Source organism: Petromyzon marinus, chromosome 24, assembly GCF_048934315.1.
Source record: "Petromyzon marinus isolate PM22_M1 ecotype Great Lakes invasive population chromosome 24, UKy_Petmar_22M1.pri1.0, whole genome shotgun sequence".
NCBI classification, from domain to species: Eukaryota; Metazoa; Chordata; class Hyperoartia; order Petromyzontiformes; family Petromyzontidae; genus Petromyzon; species Petromyzon marinus.
In genome coordinates, this window is record NC_133690.1 from 10,387,075 (window position 1) to 10,407,443 (window position 20,369).

Consider the following 20,369-nt stretch of genomic DNA (forward strand, 5'->3'; position numbering starts at 1 on the left):
TTATTGAATTAACGGCGGCGATTGAGGACCCTGACAAAGAAGGCCGTGATGTGGAGCTAAAGATGAATATGAGCAAAATAAAAGGGCATAATTCTTCCAGGGACACGGCCGGAAAATGAAAAAGCGGCATGCCAATGTGCCTTAAAAAAAGATGTTTTTCAGTCGGTGAATATTACCCGCCATCACATGGATTGGAAACATTGACTCCGACAAAGAACGTGGAATTAACTCTTTAAAGTATGCGAAGCAGCATGGAGAAATACATGCTGGGAATAGCAATGAGAAAAATTAACCATGTGGATCCTAGAACAAATGCAAATTAGACATCGTATTGACATGAATAAAAGTGGGCTTGGGGAGGGCATATCGCTCGAACGGATGATAGCAGATGGATGAGACTGGTCACATAATGGTAGCTCCAGGAGGAAACCCACCCATTGAAAGGACGACCACCGTGGAGATGGAACGATTAAATCAGCTCATGCACGGGAGTGACAGGGATTGTGGCATCGCAGGAGCATGACAGGCGTCAACCTTGGGGAGGCCTTCATCCAACGGTGGACAGAAAATTGGCAATGATGATGATGACAAAGAATATAATTTAATGTTTAATATCCATAGTTTGAATTAGCCATTACAGCAGCACTTTATAATGACCTACTCCTTTGAATGATGGTGTCACATCGCCACTCCACAGCAGACACTGCTGGGTGGTGTGTTCGTGTAATCGCCAACATCGCGCAAAGCGGCCTCTCCAGATGCCTCTGACGCATATTTACGTGAGCTTCACAAATAGAACCACGTGAAACACAGCCCTGCGTGCCCTGTGGTTATGACGATTGCGAATTTAACTTAATTGTACCTCGATAACCAATCAAAACAAGTTGTCTCCGTGCTGATGATCCTGAACCAGTGGTGCAAATTCAGCATTGAATGACGGGGACTCGTTTTTCTATACCCTGGTCACTGTGGATGAGCCACAAAGCGGGAACTAATGTTTTCTCTATCACGGAGAGATGATGGGCTGAGTCGACCGCGGAATTGATCGTGCAAGCACTGGAAACTGCAATGCCAATTTCGGATACTGCTCCAGGACAGCTTGCCTCAATGCATACCTTGTAAAGTAAATTTCGACGCTCAATTTTCAAACGCCACTACAGTGTTTCGCGATGATATAACCCGCGAACAGAGATGCCTATTAGACCTTGATGCATTTTCAGATTGAACTTGCTCACGCACCATACACACACGCACACGCAAAGGCAAAGATATCCATCCCCACCTCCCCGGTATAGCCTCTACAAAGCAGTTGGTGCAAGTGCTGTGAGCACACACACACAAACACGCGCACGAATTCGCCGGCCTTCCCCCAACATACCGCACATGAATCCAGGAACGCTTTAAACCAGACACCTGCTCAGTTAAAACAAACTACGCTATGCCGAACCTCTTACGAGTTTTGAGTAACGCTTCCTGTCGCTGGGCCAGAGGAACTTGGTCGACTCAATGTGTGGGAGTGCAGGATGGCCAGGTGGTACAGGTTCAGACACTTCAAAGTTAGGAATCGCCTGTGCACACTGTGCGTGAATGCGTTGGGTCGCACGTGCGTTCGTGAAAGGCCCAACGCGGAAGATCCCTGGGATTGATCTTCCACTGAAGCTCACGATTCACCCTAAAACCGCATCCACTGCCACAAACCACCATGGCAGTAGATGCGGATACCTGAAGCGAAAATAAAGAATGTAAAACTCTCTACAGTGTGCGACTGTGCTCATCAAGAACAGACCGCACAATGCGATGCCCGATCCACAAATACGAAGGGAGACATCACAGTGACGATACACTCCGCGACTGCTCGGCTATCTGGCTTGACCACCTGAATGTCAAATCCTACTTGTTGCTCTGCATCTACATCAGCAGCCATACGAAAGAAGAAGAAGCGTTTATTGCAGGCCGCAGCATCACATAGCAGCAGCCTCGATCACGGCCTCGATGCTGCATCATCGGGATTTTTGCACCGTGCACGTGTATGATGATCGCCCCCGTGGCCCGATCAACTTAGAATGCTCCGGATCTCAAAAGCGAAGCGCGATTGAGCCTAGACGGTGCTTGGATGAGGGTGACCACCAATGCATAAGGCGTGTTTATATAGGCTGTTGTGTATCAAAATATATTGTTGTACCGTACTGTGGTCCCACATCTATGCTCCCCCAGCCTTACCAACCCGCACTGACCAACGCGGTGAAGGCTGGTCAAGTAACCCCCCCCCCCCATGATTTGCACGGCGTGGGAAGGCCCACATCTAGCAGTGGTTTGACAAAAGGGACTATAAATGTAAAGACAAAAATCTCAAAACAGTAATACCCAGACTTAAGTCTCGCACTTTTACGTCGTTTCGCAGATACGTCGTCGCTTTATTAACACCACTACGTAATTTGCGTCGCCTCAACCCCACACTTACGTCGCTGACGGCATCATGCGTCCTCTCTCGTTATCCTGTCGCCTCTCAGCCTTCGCCTCCATCACCCACTACGACCCTGTAAGTCGCTTCGATTGACGTCGTTTCGATATTCGTCGTCGCACCTTGCAGGAACGCATCCCCGACCTAAAGCGGGGTATTGCTGTATATCGGACAAGAAGGGCAGCGGTGACATTAGAGCGAGCCATGGCAGTGGGCACCGACCCCATCCCTCGCTTGAGCCGTCACTTTCTTCTGTCAGATCTTGCAGCGATTGCATATCCTTCCAAGAACAGTGACCGCTTCTTTACAGTCTCATCAAACAAACAAAGCGTCAACACACACACACAAAGACAAAGATTCCCCTATAGCCGAAATAGACTGTTGGGGCAAGTGCTGTTAGCGAGCACCTATGAAGACCGGCACGGCACACGAGGGGGTGGGTGGTCTGCACCACGCTCAACGTTGAAGTTTTACACATCGCTACACCAGGTACTCATTTTAGGCTGAGTCGGCCTAGGGGAGGCCCAGGACCGGTTCAGATATAATCGTCACTGGTTCGCCGGGCTCGTAGCACAGCGCGCTAACCGCTACACTACCGCTCCCCTGTGTGCCTCATCACCACCACCACCACCACCTTGGGTCTTCCCCTCGGTAGTGAAGCGCTGGATACCACTCCATTGCCTGTCTCGGTAAGCTGCTCTCCTCAATTCTGTACACCGCGTCTCATTAATCACAATTGTCTCTTCCTGATTGCATCTCCGCTGCTCTGCTGTGCAATTCCAAACAGCCAACGTGTCTACCCTAATCTCTCCACGGAATTCCATAAACCCACCCGCATGCGAAAACTAAACTGAATGTCCGTAAACTTTTGATATCCGATCGTTTTGTTAAAGTTCACCATCCTGACCTATGACCAACACACACATTATTACGCTTCTACTTGACACATTATAGCTTCCGCTGAAGTTAACTTTTCTGCCGTGCGTACAGCGTGTTAAAAGCGTGCTAAAAGTGTCCATGTGCGTATATGGCGTTATAGTTTATACGCGTGTCCCAGTGGCAGCTCGGGCGATGATTCAGCCGTGACGACTTTTCCATTGGCAACTTCTCGACCAGAAGCCACGGGGTGGCGGGGAGGGGGGGGTCTCGCTCTGCTGTCCACGGGGAGTCCCCGCTGACTCAGCCAGGAGTTGACGGCAAGGTGCATCGCCGCTGCCGCCACGCTGCGTCCACTTTCGGAAGCCTCACCTCGCAAAGGGGGCCCACGGGCATGTGGCGGCAAGGGCCTCGGAACACCGTGACGCACGGCGGCTACGCGGATTCACACTCTGGAATCTGCTCTTTCCGTTGCCGCACAGCAAGGGAGCTCAAATGCCGCTCCGACAAATTTGGGTTAATCGCAGCTGGACGCCAGGATGAGAACCCTGAATATCAGTGGAGCCGAAAAATAATCATAGGCGTTTTAACCTTTCTGGAAATAAAACAGGAGGTGTTAAGATATTCAGACACCAAATCGAGATAGCTTTCGCAAGGAATCAAGTCTGCATTAACCACACACAGCACTTGTGGTGAACATGTAAACGAACATGGCTCTGCATTGTCTATGGAACTGATTGGCCTACACCAGAGACGGCAGTCTTCTCTATGGCCTCGTCTCCCACCGCCAGTGTCAGAGAAGAGAACGCCGGAAGGCGAACAGTACAAAGACAATGCCACACGTATCTGAGCATTTATCGCTCGGGACGAGCAGCTACATCATGGGGGCCTTTCTGCCGGTATCAAAGTGTAGACAAATAAGAACACGTTTGGCCCCCTTTCTGCCAATACAACAGGAGGTGTTAAGATGTTCAAACACCAAATAGATATCTTTTTGCAAGGAATCAAGTGGAGCTTGATGGCTCGTTGTTCTGGGTCATGGTGCACGATAGAACCGACGAGACGTGCAGTGGTGTCGCGATTCTTGATGAAAGCTCGCGGTGCACCTGCGCCTTGGTGTGGTGGCACATCGAGCGGGTCTCGGGTTACAAAACGTAAGAACCATCCTTTTTTTTTGAAATAACAATGCGACCATAATGACAAACGTAAACAGTTTAATGACGGACAACGCGCATCTAAAAGCACACCGCCCGCCGTTCGAATATACAGTAAAGAGGAGCCAGAGTGAGCACATTTTTGTAAAATAAATACAGTATGAGCAAAACTGGCCATTATTACACCAAGCCTAATTAGGCAGCGGTAGCCAATGGAGTGTAAGCTTGTCAACAGCAAAACAATTCACGGCGGCAGAGGAAATGGTTTGTCAATGTGATTATCAAACGGCGATGATTCTGGTGACTCAATTGGCTAAGCAAGTTGTTGCTTCTGACCTCAATGCGCTCGGGGATGGACGCTAAGGACACTCGTTAGTGGCGCTTGTTAATGTCACCACCGCTCTCGAAGGAACAATGCGTCCGGTTCGCGAAATATGCGCGAGCTAGAAAATCGAGTGTTTTGTTATTATTGTTGTTAACATGTGCAGGAGTTTGACGAAATATTTTTTTTGTTCTCGAACAATTTTTTTTTATTGGCCTCACATTTGCGTAAAGGACACAAATTAGAGCAATATCAATTTATGTTAATGCGTGGGTTTGTTTTAAATGTACGTTTGAATGGGTACTTTAGTATTTATTGGGCATGGAACAAGTTACTCCTTCCCACTGTGATCGGATGATTCGTCACGATTTAGGGTAGATATTCGATTCAAGAATTAGTTTTTTTCGTCTCATTTTTACTGCCTCATTTCTATTTTCCTGTCTGCGCAGTTCTGTCCCCTCCATTGGCCACAAATGTGCCATCGTTTATTTTTTGCGTGCCATCTTCAAAAATCATAAATAATCGACTTTGGACTGGATCGCGAGCATTTAGAGCTGATTTTAATAAATGAAATCAATGCACGCGTACAAATGAATGTTAGCAATCAAAAATGATCAATTAGCGAAGCATCGACGTGAGCCAACGAGCATTGGGCTGTGCTCGTCTCCATTGGTGGCCCTGAGTCAGCGGTGGAAATTCCACATTCCTTCGGCGGGGAAAAGCCTGCCCGACTGGAAAATCACCACCAATGACTTCCAACATCCAAAGCAATCACCTGCTGCCCACCTTGGTTCCGACTTCATTGTCACAAGTACGGCACCGTGTGACGTTGTGTTCACGCACTGTGCTATGAACCCCAGCAAACTGAGTTTCATTCCATGCCACGGCTATCGTCAGTGGGCGAGTGATATCCCAACCGGTTCTTGGCCGGGTTCCGCGACCCCTTCACCTTCCCCGTACTGACGAGTGCGGTGAAGTATGGTCAAACAACCTCTGCACATCATGTGGAGGTCTTCGTCAAGCGGAGGTGTGCAGTACATTCTGTTTCATTGCCCCCGTCATATGAAAGCATCGCCGGTACATTCAAAACGTAACTTCTCTCCGACGAGGTCAGGAGGTTATCGTGGCTGATACCGTCGTCGCCGCACCTCGTCGTCGCTTCCTTCCTTCTGCCAGATGCACGTACTGTATGTTGAACTTATTTCGCGCCGTACGTAGTCAACCGTGCGAATCGGAGGTGCGGATCACACCCCCGTTGCTCTTAACGCCTCATCACCACTCCCCTTAGTCTCAGAGCACTGAGTGCGACTCCAGTGTTTGTCTTGGTAACCTGCCCCCCCCCACCAACATGCAAGCGCATTCTACCCCATCGCAGCGTTCTCTTCCTTGAATAAGCCCACAATGCTTGCCTACCCAATTATATTCTCAACTTCCAAGTTGCTTACCCTTTGATGTGTTGAAACTCCTGGCATCATCTGTGCGCACCTATACTCAAAAGGCCTAGGAGCTTCTTGTCTTGTCGCTCCCTTTTAGAGTCCCAGCTCTCTGACCCTCAGTTGGCTACGTAATAAATAACAGCGTTAACAAGCAGAGGCCTCATCCCAAATGTGACTCATGCCTGGACACTGACCCCCCCACTGTTCAATGTCAAGCTCTTGGCTCTATCTCAAAAGTGATGTCACCCTCCCTACAACACGCCACCAGTCCACAAATTCCCGACGAGTGAATACTTGCGCAGAGCGAGCGTGCGCGGGCACATCGCGTTGTGGCCGAGGTGGCTTAAGCCACTTCCATCAGGTGTCCCAGGGTGGCCCCTTGTGAAATGCGCGCACGGCAGCTACTGAAGGTTCATCGTCGGGCCGGCGTGACGGCGAAGCAAATCGTCGCTCGCAGGGTCTGGTGCCCGACGAGTCTTCCCACACAGACGAGCGTGGGTGGGTGCAGTTCTCGCCCGCATTGGCGGCACTGGTGCAGTGGTGGAAGTTCCACATTCCCATGGGAAGGGTGTCAATTTAGCCACGCGTACGGCATTTGCAATTCCGGGGCCACTTTGTACGAACAAAGTGAGTCTCAAATTTTGATTTAAAGCTTTCGCGACTGCAGTGATTCATATTCTTTACCGAAAGAACCAAGAATATAAAGTGAGTCTCGTGATGAATTCGCGGGGTGTGTGTTTGTGCCTGGAAAAAAATGCAGTCATTGGCTCGTAAACTTGTATCGTGTAACTGGTCAGCACCATGAAAGTCTTTGCAGTATTTATATATTATTATTATTATTACTTTTAATGATGCAGTAGTTGATCTTTTCTCACTGAGGGCCTCCTTCTCTTCCGTGTCTTGTTCACAGAGTGGATTAGATCACTCCCCCGTGTAACACTTCGTGCCACTGTTCTCCACGCAGCAACGCTGGACTCCTGGCCAAACGCCGTCACGAAGTCCGCAGCCAAGAGCCGGGAGAGAACGAGCGGCAACGCTTGAGCCTGGAACGGTGTTCTCTTGAACCGCGGCAGAAACAGCGGCCCGGGCTGCAAAACGCAGCAAGAAATCCGATTAAAATCCGATTGATCGATCGATCGATCGATGTCATCAAATGGCCACGAATGTCACCGACTTCCCCGACCCCACGCTCATTTGACGACTCTCCGCCCAGAGCCAGGGGCGCGATCACCGGGCGCGGTGATGGTGACCTGTTGATGCAAGGGCGCGTGTGTGGTGACCTTATTTATTGGTTGACCATACGTTACCAAACCCTGTGTCAGTGCGGGTGGCTGAAGGCGGGCCAGCATAGACGTAGGAGCATAGTACAGCACAACAATGGGGTTTGCTGCATTGCACCCCCGCCCCCCTCGTTGCCCACCTTGCAGCAGCCTGGACCACGTGTGTCCTGCGGGGTCGCTGTCCATTCAAACGCTGTCGAAACCCAACCCTCCTGCTTAGCGTCTGAGAACTGGTGAGGTTGGCCCAAATTCTGGGTAAGTTGGTGGGCGGTAGGTGCTACAGTCGGATATAATATTGGGGATATGGTTAGTGGCATCTGCGTTGACTTATGTCGGTGCTACCGGTTCATTGTGGATTCTCGTGCTGTGACCCTGGCTGTCGTCGCCGGCTAATGCCGTCCCGTGCCCAACGCTGCAAGGACAAGATCTGCGTAAGTCTCGAGGCCCAAGGAGCTGTCGCGCCGTAGGCCGGGTGAGAGGCCGCTTGCAGCCACTTGGCAAGTCACTCTCGGGTCACCATCCTCTCCGTCGTTGGGGCGACGTTCGACCGCTCGCCGTAGGGATTCCCACAACAGGCGTCTTCACCTCGTGAAAAATCTCGCCAAGCGGCAGCACGATTCGAGAGCGAGCTATCAAAAAAAAGAGAGTCCAAAGTTGAAGGAAGGAAGAAAAGGAAAAAGGGGCCCGCGGGGACCTTTGGGACAGCCGCAAACGCCAGAGGGCCCTCTCGGCTCGGCGCCACTTTGTCTCGCTTAGCCCAGCTCCGGCAGCCGCCCGGTGCCGTGCCCGGCCGCCAGCAGCAGCAGCAGGCGCAGCAGCTCACGGTCGGTGGCGTCGAGGAGGCGCGGGAGGAAGAGGGCGGCCACCTGCACGGCGTGCGTCTTGAATCCCCGCCGCGGCCGGCCCTTGCCGTTGATGGTCACGTACCAGGGCCGCCGTGCGCCGGTCTGTCCGCCGGCGCCGATGCCCTCGTCGCCGTTGCCACCGAAGGCGCGCGACGCGTACGTGTTGTATCCCAGGGCGTTGATGCGCTCCGTGAACTCGCACTCCGGGCCGAACGACGCCTGCGGCGATTGGGGAGGTGCGGGGAGTCGAGCGAAAGAGTTAAGACGCCGCGGAGTGGGGCCGTGCCACGTCTCCCTGCTGCTGCTGCTGCTGCCCGCTGCTGTGGAACCGTTCGATTAAGCGCGGTTGGCCACGGACGCTGCGAAAGAAGTTCAACGCACGCGGGACACACGTGGGAGAGTTGTCACGAGACGTCAGCCATTGCAGCCTGTGTGTATTGTTTCCTCCTAGGGCAGTGTTTTCGACAATTACGTTTGAGATTTCCACCGGTGGCCGAGTGGCCCGCAACGTGTCTGGTCTCGTCACAGATCACAAGCTAAGCGGGCGTTGATCCTGGATAGTGCTTGGATGGGCGGCCACCACGCACAACAGGTGGTGGCGGGCCACGGAGATAAGTGGTGGCAGCAGAAGGAAGTGCCGACTGGCATTGACCGGCGTGGTGAAGTATGGTCAAATGACCGTCAATGGATTGACAAACAAGCTGCAGAGGTGACGCTTTACCGCATTGGGGATTCATTGGAATGTCACAATCTGGGGCAAAATTATTCGATGCAAGAATCAAACAATTTGTCTCGTTTTTACCGTCTCATTTGTACAGTTGTGTTAGATGCAAAAGCTTAATTGCAGCCGACCATGTGCATTCTGTATTTTGTTTGAATTGTGAATCCAAGCGTGATTCGTTGCATTGGAACCTTGAGTGCAAGAACACAGTCTTGTCAATTAAACCGATGCACTTTTATGAACAAAAATTTCAACACAATCGTCAATAAATTAAAATAAAAGACGTGTTAGATTTGACGTTTCGAGCAATGTCCCTTCTTCATAGAACCGACAAACACTTCATATTAAGAAGGCCACTGCGAATAACATCACCGATTGCATTTTTTTTAAGGCCACAGTGTTAACCGACGATTGTTTTGAGTTTTTTAATGTTGCTGTTTTTCTCCCCCGTCAAAAACACGCGTGCACATTTCTACACGCGCATTGCAGTACCATTGAGCTGCATGCTGCTGACTTGCAGTATTCAGCTCAGTCGGGACCGCCCTACTCAACGTGCTGCAGCCGCGACCCTCATCAGGACAAGCGGAGAAACGAACGCCTAGATCAGAATGGTAATCTTAAAGAGGAATGCGATGAGCTGTGAAGCTCTTTTTCACACACGTCCAGTGGGGGGGGGGGGGGGGGGGGGGGTTATGCATCCATCCTAAATGGCAATATCGGTAGCCGTGGATAATTATTTAGCACGCGTAAAATGTGTTTTAAAGATGACCGATCAATGATTTGAGCAGTTCTGAAAGTAAGAACAATTATAATGTATCGAGAAATGCCTCGGGGCGAGTCTCACCACGTGTGTTTAGGAGGGTCTCGCATGGGATGCATTGGCCAATTCCATTCACGAGTGGCATGTGGGAGTACGTACATGAGAGCACCCACAGTAAACCCACACATATGGGGGGGGGCGGGGGGGGTTACACTCAAGGCCCGCACGGATGGGTTCACAGACCCCAGTTTCCGTCCTGTCATCTCCTAGCCACCTCGTCACGGCCCAGCCGCCTTGGGGATCTAACAAATTCGCGTGATCCACCAACCCTTGACATATGTACGACACACAAGGTGATTGTCTCAACAGCAGAAGGCACAACTGTGACGATTAGCCCGGTCCTCCCAGCATGCATTGCATGTCACACGACACCACCGTGCTGCGTGTATCATGCGCACAGCCTTGTGTCTTCACCACGAAACTGAAAAAAAAAACCCGTGATCAATTTACATTCAGCAGCAAGAGGACAACGCGACACCGGCATTGGCTGGTTTCACCCGCGTTCGCAATCATCGGCAAAGTCTAGCCGTCGTTGCCTACTGCGGCTGCCTCGTGCGTCAGGGGCTCGACGTGGAGAGGCCCTGCCCGATCACTTGCGGGCAGAGTGCGGCACTGCCTAGACGCTGGCAAATAAAGCATTGACAAATAAAGCAACGCGAACACTCGATGCTGCGCGTGTGGCGAGGAGCTCGCCGGGCAGAGAGGACGGAGAGCTGCGCGCAGGGCGCCGCTCGCGAAGCGTCTGGATGACACGGTGCGAGGTCGCACAATCGGCGTTGTGCGCAGCGTCGCGACGGGATGCCGCGAGATGCGACCGCGTCCGTCCGTTGCTCGCCGAGCTGCATTGGCTTCCACTCATTTACACACAACAGCTCGCTGATCTCGTCAAGGAGCATGAACCATCACGCGGTCTCCGGTCATCCTCGCAGCACGGATTCTTGGCTCGCCATCGAACAAAGACGGTCACTGCATCGCGCGCTTTCAGATGCGCTTCCGCGGCCGTCTGGAACGCTCTCCCTTCCGATATTGGGAAGCCACTGGAGCTGTGCACTTTTAAATAATCTAGATTGAAGACTCATTTTTTCAGAACTGCCTAAGTGTTTAATTTGTTGTCCTTCCCCCGTAACTCCGATTAGCATGCTTAGCTACGTACGGTGCAAAAGAAGTTCAACGTACGTAGCAGTGTGCATGCTCCGCTCAGGGCTTATCAGAGGAAGCGTGTTTCTCAAATCCTCCCCCCCCCCCCCGCCGCCACTAGTCGAGGAAGTTTACGGAAGCGATTTGACCTCTCGACCTGGAACGCGATGCCAAGTTAAACGCCTGTCGCCGCTCGGAAACCCTCCTCAGAAACTTCGCTAAGAGTGGAGCTGACGTGGGCACGGATCGGTGGACGCAGCGACGGACGTCGCACGGCTGAGCGAACGTGCTGGGCTTGTCGGGTAACGCGAGACGGACGCGTGCACCCTAAGTCGCAACGCAACAACGGATCGCGCCGAGCGTTGGCCACTGCCGTGCCGATCGGAATCGTCATCGTCGTCGTCATACGCACCAGCACCACCATCGCCACTAATATCATCATCAATGCCACATGCTTATCATTGTCAGAATCATCGACGTCATACGCACCACCACCACCATCGCCACTATCATCATCATCATCAATCCCACATACAAACCATTGTCACAGTAATCATCAAACGTACCACCACCACCACCACCACTATCCCCACTATTATCATCAATGCCACATGCTCATGATTATCACAGTCATCATAATCAGTTATTCTACAACTATAATCGCCATCATTTGCACCTCCACATTTGTCATCATTACCATCCATACCACCACCTTCATCATCATCATCATCGATACGATCATCATTTGTACCACCACAAACATCGTCATAATTGACACAGCACCTCCACCGCTGCCATCATCATCGTCATTACCTTCACATATCTATTAACACCAAGTCAATTTCCTTTAGTCACTCATAGAATATCACTGCGTAAATATCACAGCTCAAACATAACATTTGTAAAAATCAACAACTAAAGTGGAAAATACATGGCTACAGTTCTCAAGGTTTATTGTATGTATGTTGACACTTCTTTTGCACCGTACGTATCCAACCGTGCTCTTTGACATCTGACCACGTAAAGGAAATGAGTTAACTCTATTCTCAGAATACCCGTGCACTTGCTGTAACACGGGATCAATTACATAGAGGGACAATTGTGAACATTTATTTGAGGTCGGGGTTACGTTGCCAAAATACGATTGTGAGCAGCACGGGTTCCATGGTCTGGATAATAAAAAATAATAATCTGTTGTGTTAGAGAACATCTTAATTTGGAACACTCAAAAGAAGGGCCGAGTAACCGAGCACTCCACTCCATCTTCATAGCAACAAACCCGGACACTTGTTCATTACTGCGTAAGAGCAAGGGCTCTTTGTGACGATCGATCGTCGTGATTGTGTCACCACGCGTGAACCCTACGGAGACCTCAAGTATCTTTTGCAAGGTTGACCTCGGGGCCAAACAGGTGATGACAAACGCAAGCGTAGGTGAGGTCTGAACGCGCGGACAAGGGGGGCGGCGTGGGCCTACGAAGAGAAGCTCGATTGCTCGCCAGCGAGAGAACACCGACTTTTGTGAAAGTCAAGCCACGTGCCGAAACGACGAGTCGCGGGCAGAGCAACGGCGCTGTTCGCATTCTGCCGGCAAATTACTCGCGCTTTTCTTTTGATCGAAAAAAAAGGCTAGGGTGTAAAATGTAGAAACTATGGAGTAGAAATGTGATTAGCGATTGGACTCAAAACATTTCAGGTCGGGTATCCAAGTCTATCTCTCTGGTTATATCAGTAAAGTCACGTAGGTATCCAAGTCTCGCTCTCTGGTTCTATCAGTAAAGTCACGTGGGTATCCAAGTCTCACTCTCTGGTTCTATCAGTAAAGTCACGTGGGTATCCAAGTCTCGCTCTCTGGTTCTATCAGTAAAGTCACCGTAGGTATCAAAGTCTCACCCTCTGGTTCTATCAGTAAAGTCAGGTGGGTATCCAAGTCTATCTCTCTGGTTCTATCAGTAAAGTCACGTAGGTATCCAAGTCTCGCTCTCTGGTTCTATCAGTAAAGTCAGGTGGGTATCCAAGTCTCGCTCTCTGGTTCTATCAGTAAAGTCACGTGGGTATCCAAGTCTCGCTCTCTGGTTCTATCAGTAAAGTCAGGTGGGTATCCAAGTCTATCTCTCTGGTTCTATCAGTAAAGTCACGTAGGTATCCAAGTCTCGCTCTCTGGTTCTATCAGTAAAGTCACGTGGGTATCCAAGTCTCACTCTCTGGTTCTATCAGTAAAGTCACGTGGGTATCAAAGTCTCTCTCTGGTTCTATCAATAAAGTCATGTGGGTATCCAAGTCTCACCCTCTGGTTCTATGAGTAAAGTCACGTGGGTATCCAAGTCTCACCCTCTGGTTCTACCAGTAAAGTCACGTAGGTATCAAAGTCTCTCTCTCTGGTTCTACCAGTAAAGTCACGTGGGTATCCAAGTCTCACCCTCTGGTTCTATCAGTAAAGTCACGTGGGTATCCAAGTCTCTCTCTGGTTCTATCAGTAAAGTCACGTGGGTATCAAAGTCTCACCCTCTGGTTCTATCAGTAAAGTCACGTGGGTATCAAAGTCTATCTCTCTGGTTCTATCAGTAAAGTCACGTGGGTATCCAAGTCTCGCTCTCTGGTTCTATCAGTAAAGTCACGTAGGTATCAAAGTCTCTCTCTCTGGTTCTATCAGTAAAGTCACGTAGGTATCAAAGTCTCTCTCTGGTTCTATCAGTAAAGTCACGTGGGTATCAAAGTCTCGCTCTCTGGTTCTATCAGTAAAGTCACGTGGGTATCAAAGTCTCACCCTCTGGTTCTATCAGTAAAGTCACGTTGGTATCAAAGTCTCTCTCTGGTTCTATCAGTAAAGTCACGTTGGTATCAAAGTCTCACCCTCTGGTTCTATCAGTAAAGTCACGTGGGTATCAAAGTCTCTCTCTCTGGTTCTATCAGTAAAGTCACGTGGGTATCCAAGTCTCGCTCTCTGGTTCTATCAGTAAAGTCACGTGGGTATCAAAGTCTCTCTCTCTGGTTCTATCAATAAAGTCACGTGGGTATCAAAGTCTCGCGCTCTGGTTCTATCAGTAAAGTCACCGTAGGTATCAAAGTCTCACTCTCTGGTTCTATCAATAAAGTCATGTGGGTATCCAAGTCTCTCTCTCTGGTTCTATCAGTAAAGTCACGTGGGTATCAAAGTCTCACTCTCTGGTTCTATCAGTAAAGTCACGTGGGTATCCAAGTCTCGTTCTCTGGTTCTATCAGTAAAGTCACGTGGGTATCAAAGTCTCTCTCTCTGGTTCTATCAATAAAGTCACGTGGGTATCAAAGTCTCGCGCTCTGGTTCTATCAGTAAAGTCACCGTAGGTATCAAAGTCTCACTCTCTGGTTCTATCAATAAAGTCATGTGGGTATCCAAGTCTCTCTCTCTGGTTCTATCAGTAAAGTCACGTGGGTATCAAAGTCTCTCTCTCTGGTTCTATCAGTAAAGTCACGTGGGTATCCAAGTCTCGCTCTCTGGTTCTATCAGTAAAGTCACCGTAGGTATCCAAGTCTATCTCTCTGGTTCTATCAGTAAAGTCACCGTAGGTATCCAAGTCTATCTCTCTGGTTCTATCAGTAAAGTCACGTAGGTATCAAAGGCTCTCTCTCTGGTTATATCAGTAAAGTCACGTGGGTATCAAAGTCTCTCTCTCTGGTTCTATCAGTAAAGTCACGTGGGTATCAAAGTCTCTCTCTCTGGTTCTATCAGTAAAGTCACGTGGGTATCAAAGTCTCTCTCTCTCTGGTTCTATCAGTAAAGTCACCGTAGGTATCAAAGTCTCTCTCTCTCTGGTTCTATCAGTAAAGTCACCGTAAGTATCCAAGTCTCGCCCTCTGGTTCTATCAGTAAAGTCACCGTAGGTATCCAAGTCTCGCCGTATTCTGCGATCGATTGAGACGGAACGCAATTTAATTCCCAGAGTGGAAGGTGGCGGCCTTCACGCGGCCCCACTCTGTCTGTCGAGTGAGAAAAAAAATCACGGCGAATGCCATCGACGCGGCGACCGCCGAACATCGATCATCGATCTCCCGGGTCTCCGTAGCAACACAAACGGCACCAACAGCACCAGCGAGCATTCCCAGAGTTGCGCAGCGTCGCGTTGCAAAAAAAACCGCATTTCCCGAATCTGGCTTTGACCCCTGAACCCCACGGAGAGACTCGTCTTTGACTGCGAGTGTTTTACATCTGGAATGGGTGAAACGGCTAAGGGCAGGGAACGGCTATCCGCCTCTCTTGATCGCTTTAACAAATGCCCTCAAGCAAGCGGCCCTGCGACGCATTTGGCGACGGACGTTTCGCCACGTTCAGCCGCAGTCTCCCCTTGCCGAGGAGTCATGTTCCCACGGGGTTCTCAAATCGACATTTATCCAGTGAGCAACTGGCATTCCAACTACGGTTATTTGTTGTGTTTAAACCCTGGTGTGGTAGTTAACTTGGCCCATTATACCTTTGGGGTCAATTCAATGAATGCCACTTTGTGGGGAGCTAACGTGAAACACTTTCACCTGGAACCAGAAGCCCTCTGCTGCGTGCTGTCATCCCCTTATATATTTTTATTGGTGTGCTTTTTGCTATTGTAGAAGGTGTTTTACTATTCTACATACCAAAAAGGTCGACAATTGAAACCCAAGCCTCATTTGCTGCAAAGGAAGCACTCAAGATTTATTTATCGCGATCACTTGACCAGATCTCTCACATTCCTGCAGTCTGCTTTAGTTTTGTTCACAGAATGTGGGGTGCTGGAATGAGCTCTTCCGTTAAAGGGCTTTAGCTGCCTGCATTTGCAGCACGGCGCACACTTTGCTGTATCACAACCCAACGACGCACTTCCAGGTACCAATTGCATCCCAGTGTTCCGGGGTGTCCAAGAGTTTACCGAAGCGTAGAGCCGTCCCTTGCTGTTCATGGCGAGAAAGCGCCCAGAGAGTAGCCCCTTGATGGCCACAACTCCCACGTCCACCGATGTGATCTCCAGTATACCTGACAAAAGACAAAGACAAAGATCCCCCGTATAGCCTTAACAGACTGTTGGTGACAAGTGCTGTTAGCGAGAACGTATGAAGGCTGGCACTGTGGCACACGAGGGGGTGGGTGGTCAGTAACACGCCCGGCCGCCTTTGTCTCCCCAGTAGCGATGTTTACACACCGCACCGGGTACTCATTTGAGGCTGAGTCGACATAGAGGAGGCCCAGGACCAGTTAAGATATTCGTCACTGGTGTTGGCCGTGTGCGGTAATTGAACTCGGAACGCTGGGTTCGTATCGCAGTGCGCTAACCGCTACACTACCGCAAAAAGCCAGCCATCAACATCAATATCACTATCATCGAAAGCCATAACGTTATCACCACCCTTATCATCATCACCACTATGATCATCATGATCCCTGAGTTCATCATCATCATCATCGACGTCATTATAGCTGGCATCATTATTACCACCATTGCGATCATGATCACTCGATTCATAATCATCACCAGCGACATGATCACCCACCACCTCTATACCTCCATCAACAACGTGATCACAGAACAAACATCTTTATCATCAGTATCATGGTGGCCATCAGCACCATCATCATCATTGCTATCATCATCGTCATTTGTAGCTCCGTCATCACCTCGCAGCTCGTCGGGTTAGAGAGTGTCTAAACTTTTAAAACTATTTTTTTAATTTTACCCTGTAAGGCCCACTGAGCTACAGAGCTCTTTTCCAGTTGCGGCATGGCCACAAATGAAACCTCGACGAAGCGGCTTACCGCGTGGAAATATGTAGCAGGCAAATCGTCTCGTCGCATGTTTCTAAATGTAGAGGGAAAAACCGGAGGACTGGCAGAAAATCAACGTGACTACGGTGAGATAAGACACGCAAAACTCCAAATATACAGCAGGCGTCAGGGTCGGGATGGAATCCACGCCCTCCCGCATACCACGCGAGGTAATTAACATCCCCCCACCGCAGGGTGTTAACACGGAGTGTCACAAAGCTCTGCGTGATCCACCAACTCTTGGATCACAGACGTGCGCCGCCACGGCCGGGTAAATGATGACTTCCCATTGACGATCTAGTCAGCTCTCAGCAGCTAAGCAGTGTCGGGCCTGGCCAGCCCTGAAGCTTCCTAACGGGGCTATGTTGTCAGCAGAGGGCAGTGCAGAAACAATGAACAGTTGTAGTCACAACCCGTACTGGCCAACGTCAAGCAGGATGGTCGAATCTTCACCAAGGACCCCCATGCTGAGGGGAGGCCCTCATCCAGCAGTGGATTGAGCAAAGGAGCTGTGCTTCAAAAAAACGTTAACACTCGGGAGAATTTGCAACAACGCCACAAGAGATGTGCCTCCGGGCTCTGGAGATCACCTAGAGAAGATGCCAGGCCACGTGTTGACAATGCTGGAGACTCTGACTTTCTGAAGCTATTGACATTACATTTGTTATCATGTTACAGTATATTATGCGTTGTTTTTTTTTTCTCCATTCAAGACCATAGTCCCATTTCAGTGTTAAATAACTTTTGAAGCACCCTGTATAGCAACGGTGCTGTGCTTCACGCGCGCCATCCGGGCAGTGTCATCTCGTGGAGGCTGCAGCCCGAGACCTGCTCACACTCAGCCCATGAGCCAAGGGGAGGATGGTCGGTACTACCTGGGAGATAGATGCTAACACTACACCCCCCCCCCCCCCCATAGGCAGTATCCACCACGGGCAGAGAGAGATATATCTTAGAGCATATACAGTACTCTCTGTTGAAATCGTATCTTATTTTTTTAAAACGTTATTACATGTATGTTGAATTTCTTTCGCACCATACGTAACCAACCGTGCTAATCGGTGGTGCGATTAGCGCGGTTTGGCTACGCAGATACCGCGCGAACCATTTCTTTCACGATGTATTTTTTTTTTTTAATCTTCTCTTAGACACAACACAAAACCTATCGCGGTCGCTTTGCCATCGTGCGTATCTGTCATCCGGAGATACCGTTCTCTCAGAAAATCGTCGTCAGCATTTGCCACCCACCACGCTTGGGTACCAATGGAGCCACGTTGTCGTTCCCCGTGGCTCAAAGGACGAGAACAACAAACAAACAGGCGCTACATTTTGACTTAAAACATTCGTGACTGCGTTAATTCATATTCTATGGTTCTTTCGGTAAAGTCACGTAGATAGAAAAAATAAATAAAAATAAAGTGATTAAAAATATCACGACCTTTCGATCGCAACACGAGCGGTCGTCATCGGTGTCCGTGACTTTTACCGAAAGAACCATCGAATAAAAGCAGGCACTACTTACTCAACACGCTGTTCCTGTCCAGGGTGCCGTCCACATCTCCGCTCGGGTGGATCTGCACGTGGAACCTGGTGGCACAGAAAAGCTTCCTACGCCGTGGCGCTCCGCCCAGGTGCTCGTAGACGGGCAGCAGCTCGTACGCACGGCCGCCGTCTCTCGCAAACCTGTCCCGCTCCTCCTCCTTCTCCTCGCCCCGCGGGACGCCGACGTTGAGGCTGGCGGTGCCGGTTAGACTCCGGCTTGGGCCGCGGTGGTGCCGCTGCCGCTGCTGCTGCTCGATGGAGGAGGCCGCCTGGGCAATAGCCCCGCAGATGATGGCAATTACCAGTAGCATGGTTGTAGGCTCGAGGTATCGTTGGGACACATGGTCGCACCCAGGTGATAGACGTGGACATCTGCTGTGAGCTACATCCATTGGCGCCTTTGCTTCATTCCTTCTCGTTCCCTCCAACAACAAAAAAAAGTTTCGCTCAATACAACTACCGCACGAACACCACGCAATTAACCAAAAATAACATTCTGTTTTAGAACAATTTCAATATCGAGTTCTGCTTGTTGCTCGTTACTCCCCCCTCAACCCACCACCCTCTGTCTGTCTTTCGTCGCCGAGATAATTGTCGACAAGTTGGGCGATGTAGTCTACCGCGTGCTGGTGCTGCCACCACCACCCACCACCACCACCACCACCCACCACCACCACGTGTTTGTGGCACCTACGGCAGACACGGACACGTGGCTCTGAGTGACGACGGAACGGACAACGACCTCCTTGCAGCCTCAAGAGCCCGACCGCCCCCCCCCAGCCTTGTCTTTTAAATCTCGGGCAGGGCCCACGCCGCCACCCATCGCGTGTCAAGAAGTGTCTCTCGACCCCGTGATCACACCCACCAAGGCCCAATAAAAACAAAGGAAGAGAGGTGTCTGTGTGTGGTGTGTGTCTGTGTGTGTGGTGTGTGTGTGTCTGAGCCCCCCGTTTTCTCCCGTTTGATCCCGGTGCGGGTGGGGTTCGTGGGGGTGGAATGCGAAGTTTGGTGGCGTCCGTCCGTTCTCCCCTCTCTCTTCTCTCTGTCATCCGCGTGTAAAGTCACCCGGGCGTCAGATTTTACGACCGAGACCAGACGAGAGAGAGAGAGAGAAAGAGGAAATTGTACAAGGGCGGAGGAGGATGATGAGTCGTGCAGACGGGAAAATGCCAACGCCATTGGGGGAAACCGGCGCCCGTTTTGTTGATTGTTCTCGCTCTGCGTTGTTTGACACGGTGTCTGACGTTTCGCTCCACGAGCTGGGGCGGGCGGGCGGGGGGGGGGTCTCATTCTGGAACTGTGATATAACGGTGTCCCGTGCACTTACTGAGCAATGAGGGCTTCCTGATTTGACCGCGCCGTCTTTGCTGGTCAAGTGTGTGTTTGGTGGACGAGCTCCGGCTCAGGTGCTTGTTATCCTACGGCTTCGGAGTCGAACCTCACGTCACCAGGTTCGAAGGTGGAGTGGCGTTCGGGGCGGTGGCATTGCCCTGCGCGTTCGCCGCTTGTTGCAGTGGGTTCACACTCTCGAATCCAGCGGCCGCCCTGGTTAGTACTGCGGGTTAATGGACCCTAACGAACACGCGCTGTCCACTTCCCAGTAGATGTTTCATATATATGCATATATACATATATAAAGATATCTCGTGACGCCCATTCGCAAGAATAGGCCATTGTATGCTAGCGTCATGATTCAAATTGCAAGAATTACCTGCGTGAGACGACGTGAGTCTTGGTAAATGAGCAGAGTTAAAAATAATAACCAATGCGCCACCAATGCACCCCACGTACATACACATTTTAAATTAACGAATGAAAAGACAGGGGTCGATTACGCCACCAAACAATTAAATACTGCATTAATATGCGTAATATTACAGGTCCATAAGCCTCTGTGCATTCCGGTGCAATGTGCCCATTTATCTGAGCCTCGTCCGTAGGTAAATACTACTAATAATTATAATTCACTGCTGGATGAAGCCCATGCTGATCCGCGAGTGTTGTTTAAC

General features: G+C 50.3%; 1 protein-coding gene across 1 annotated transcript; it reads right to left on the reverse strand.

The window, feature by feature from the left end:
* Positions 1 to 8,281: 8,281 nt before the first annotated feature.
* Positions 8,282 to 18,857, reverse strand: FGF3 (fibroblast growth factor 3). Its single transcript, XM_032959903.2, has 3 exons — positions 18,341 to 18,857; positions 15,929 to 16,032; positions 8,282 to 8,593 (listed from the first exon to the last, which is right to left on the reverse strand). Exons 1-3 carry the CDS (start codon positions 18,750 to 18,752, stop codon positions 8,282 to 8,284), a joined length of 828 nt encoding a protein of 275 aa, XP_032815794.2. The 5' UTR covers positions 18,753 to 18,857.
* Positions 18,858 to 20,369: the final 1,512 nt, after the last annotated feature.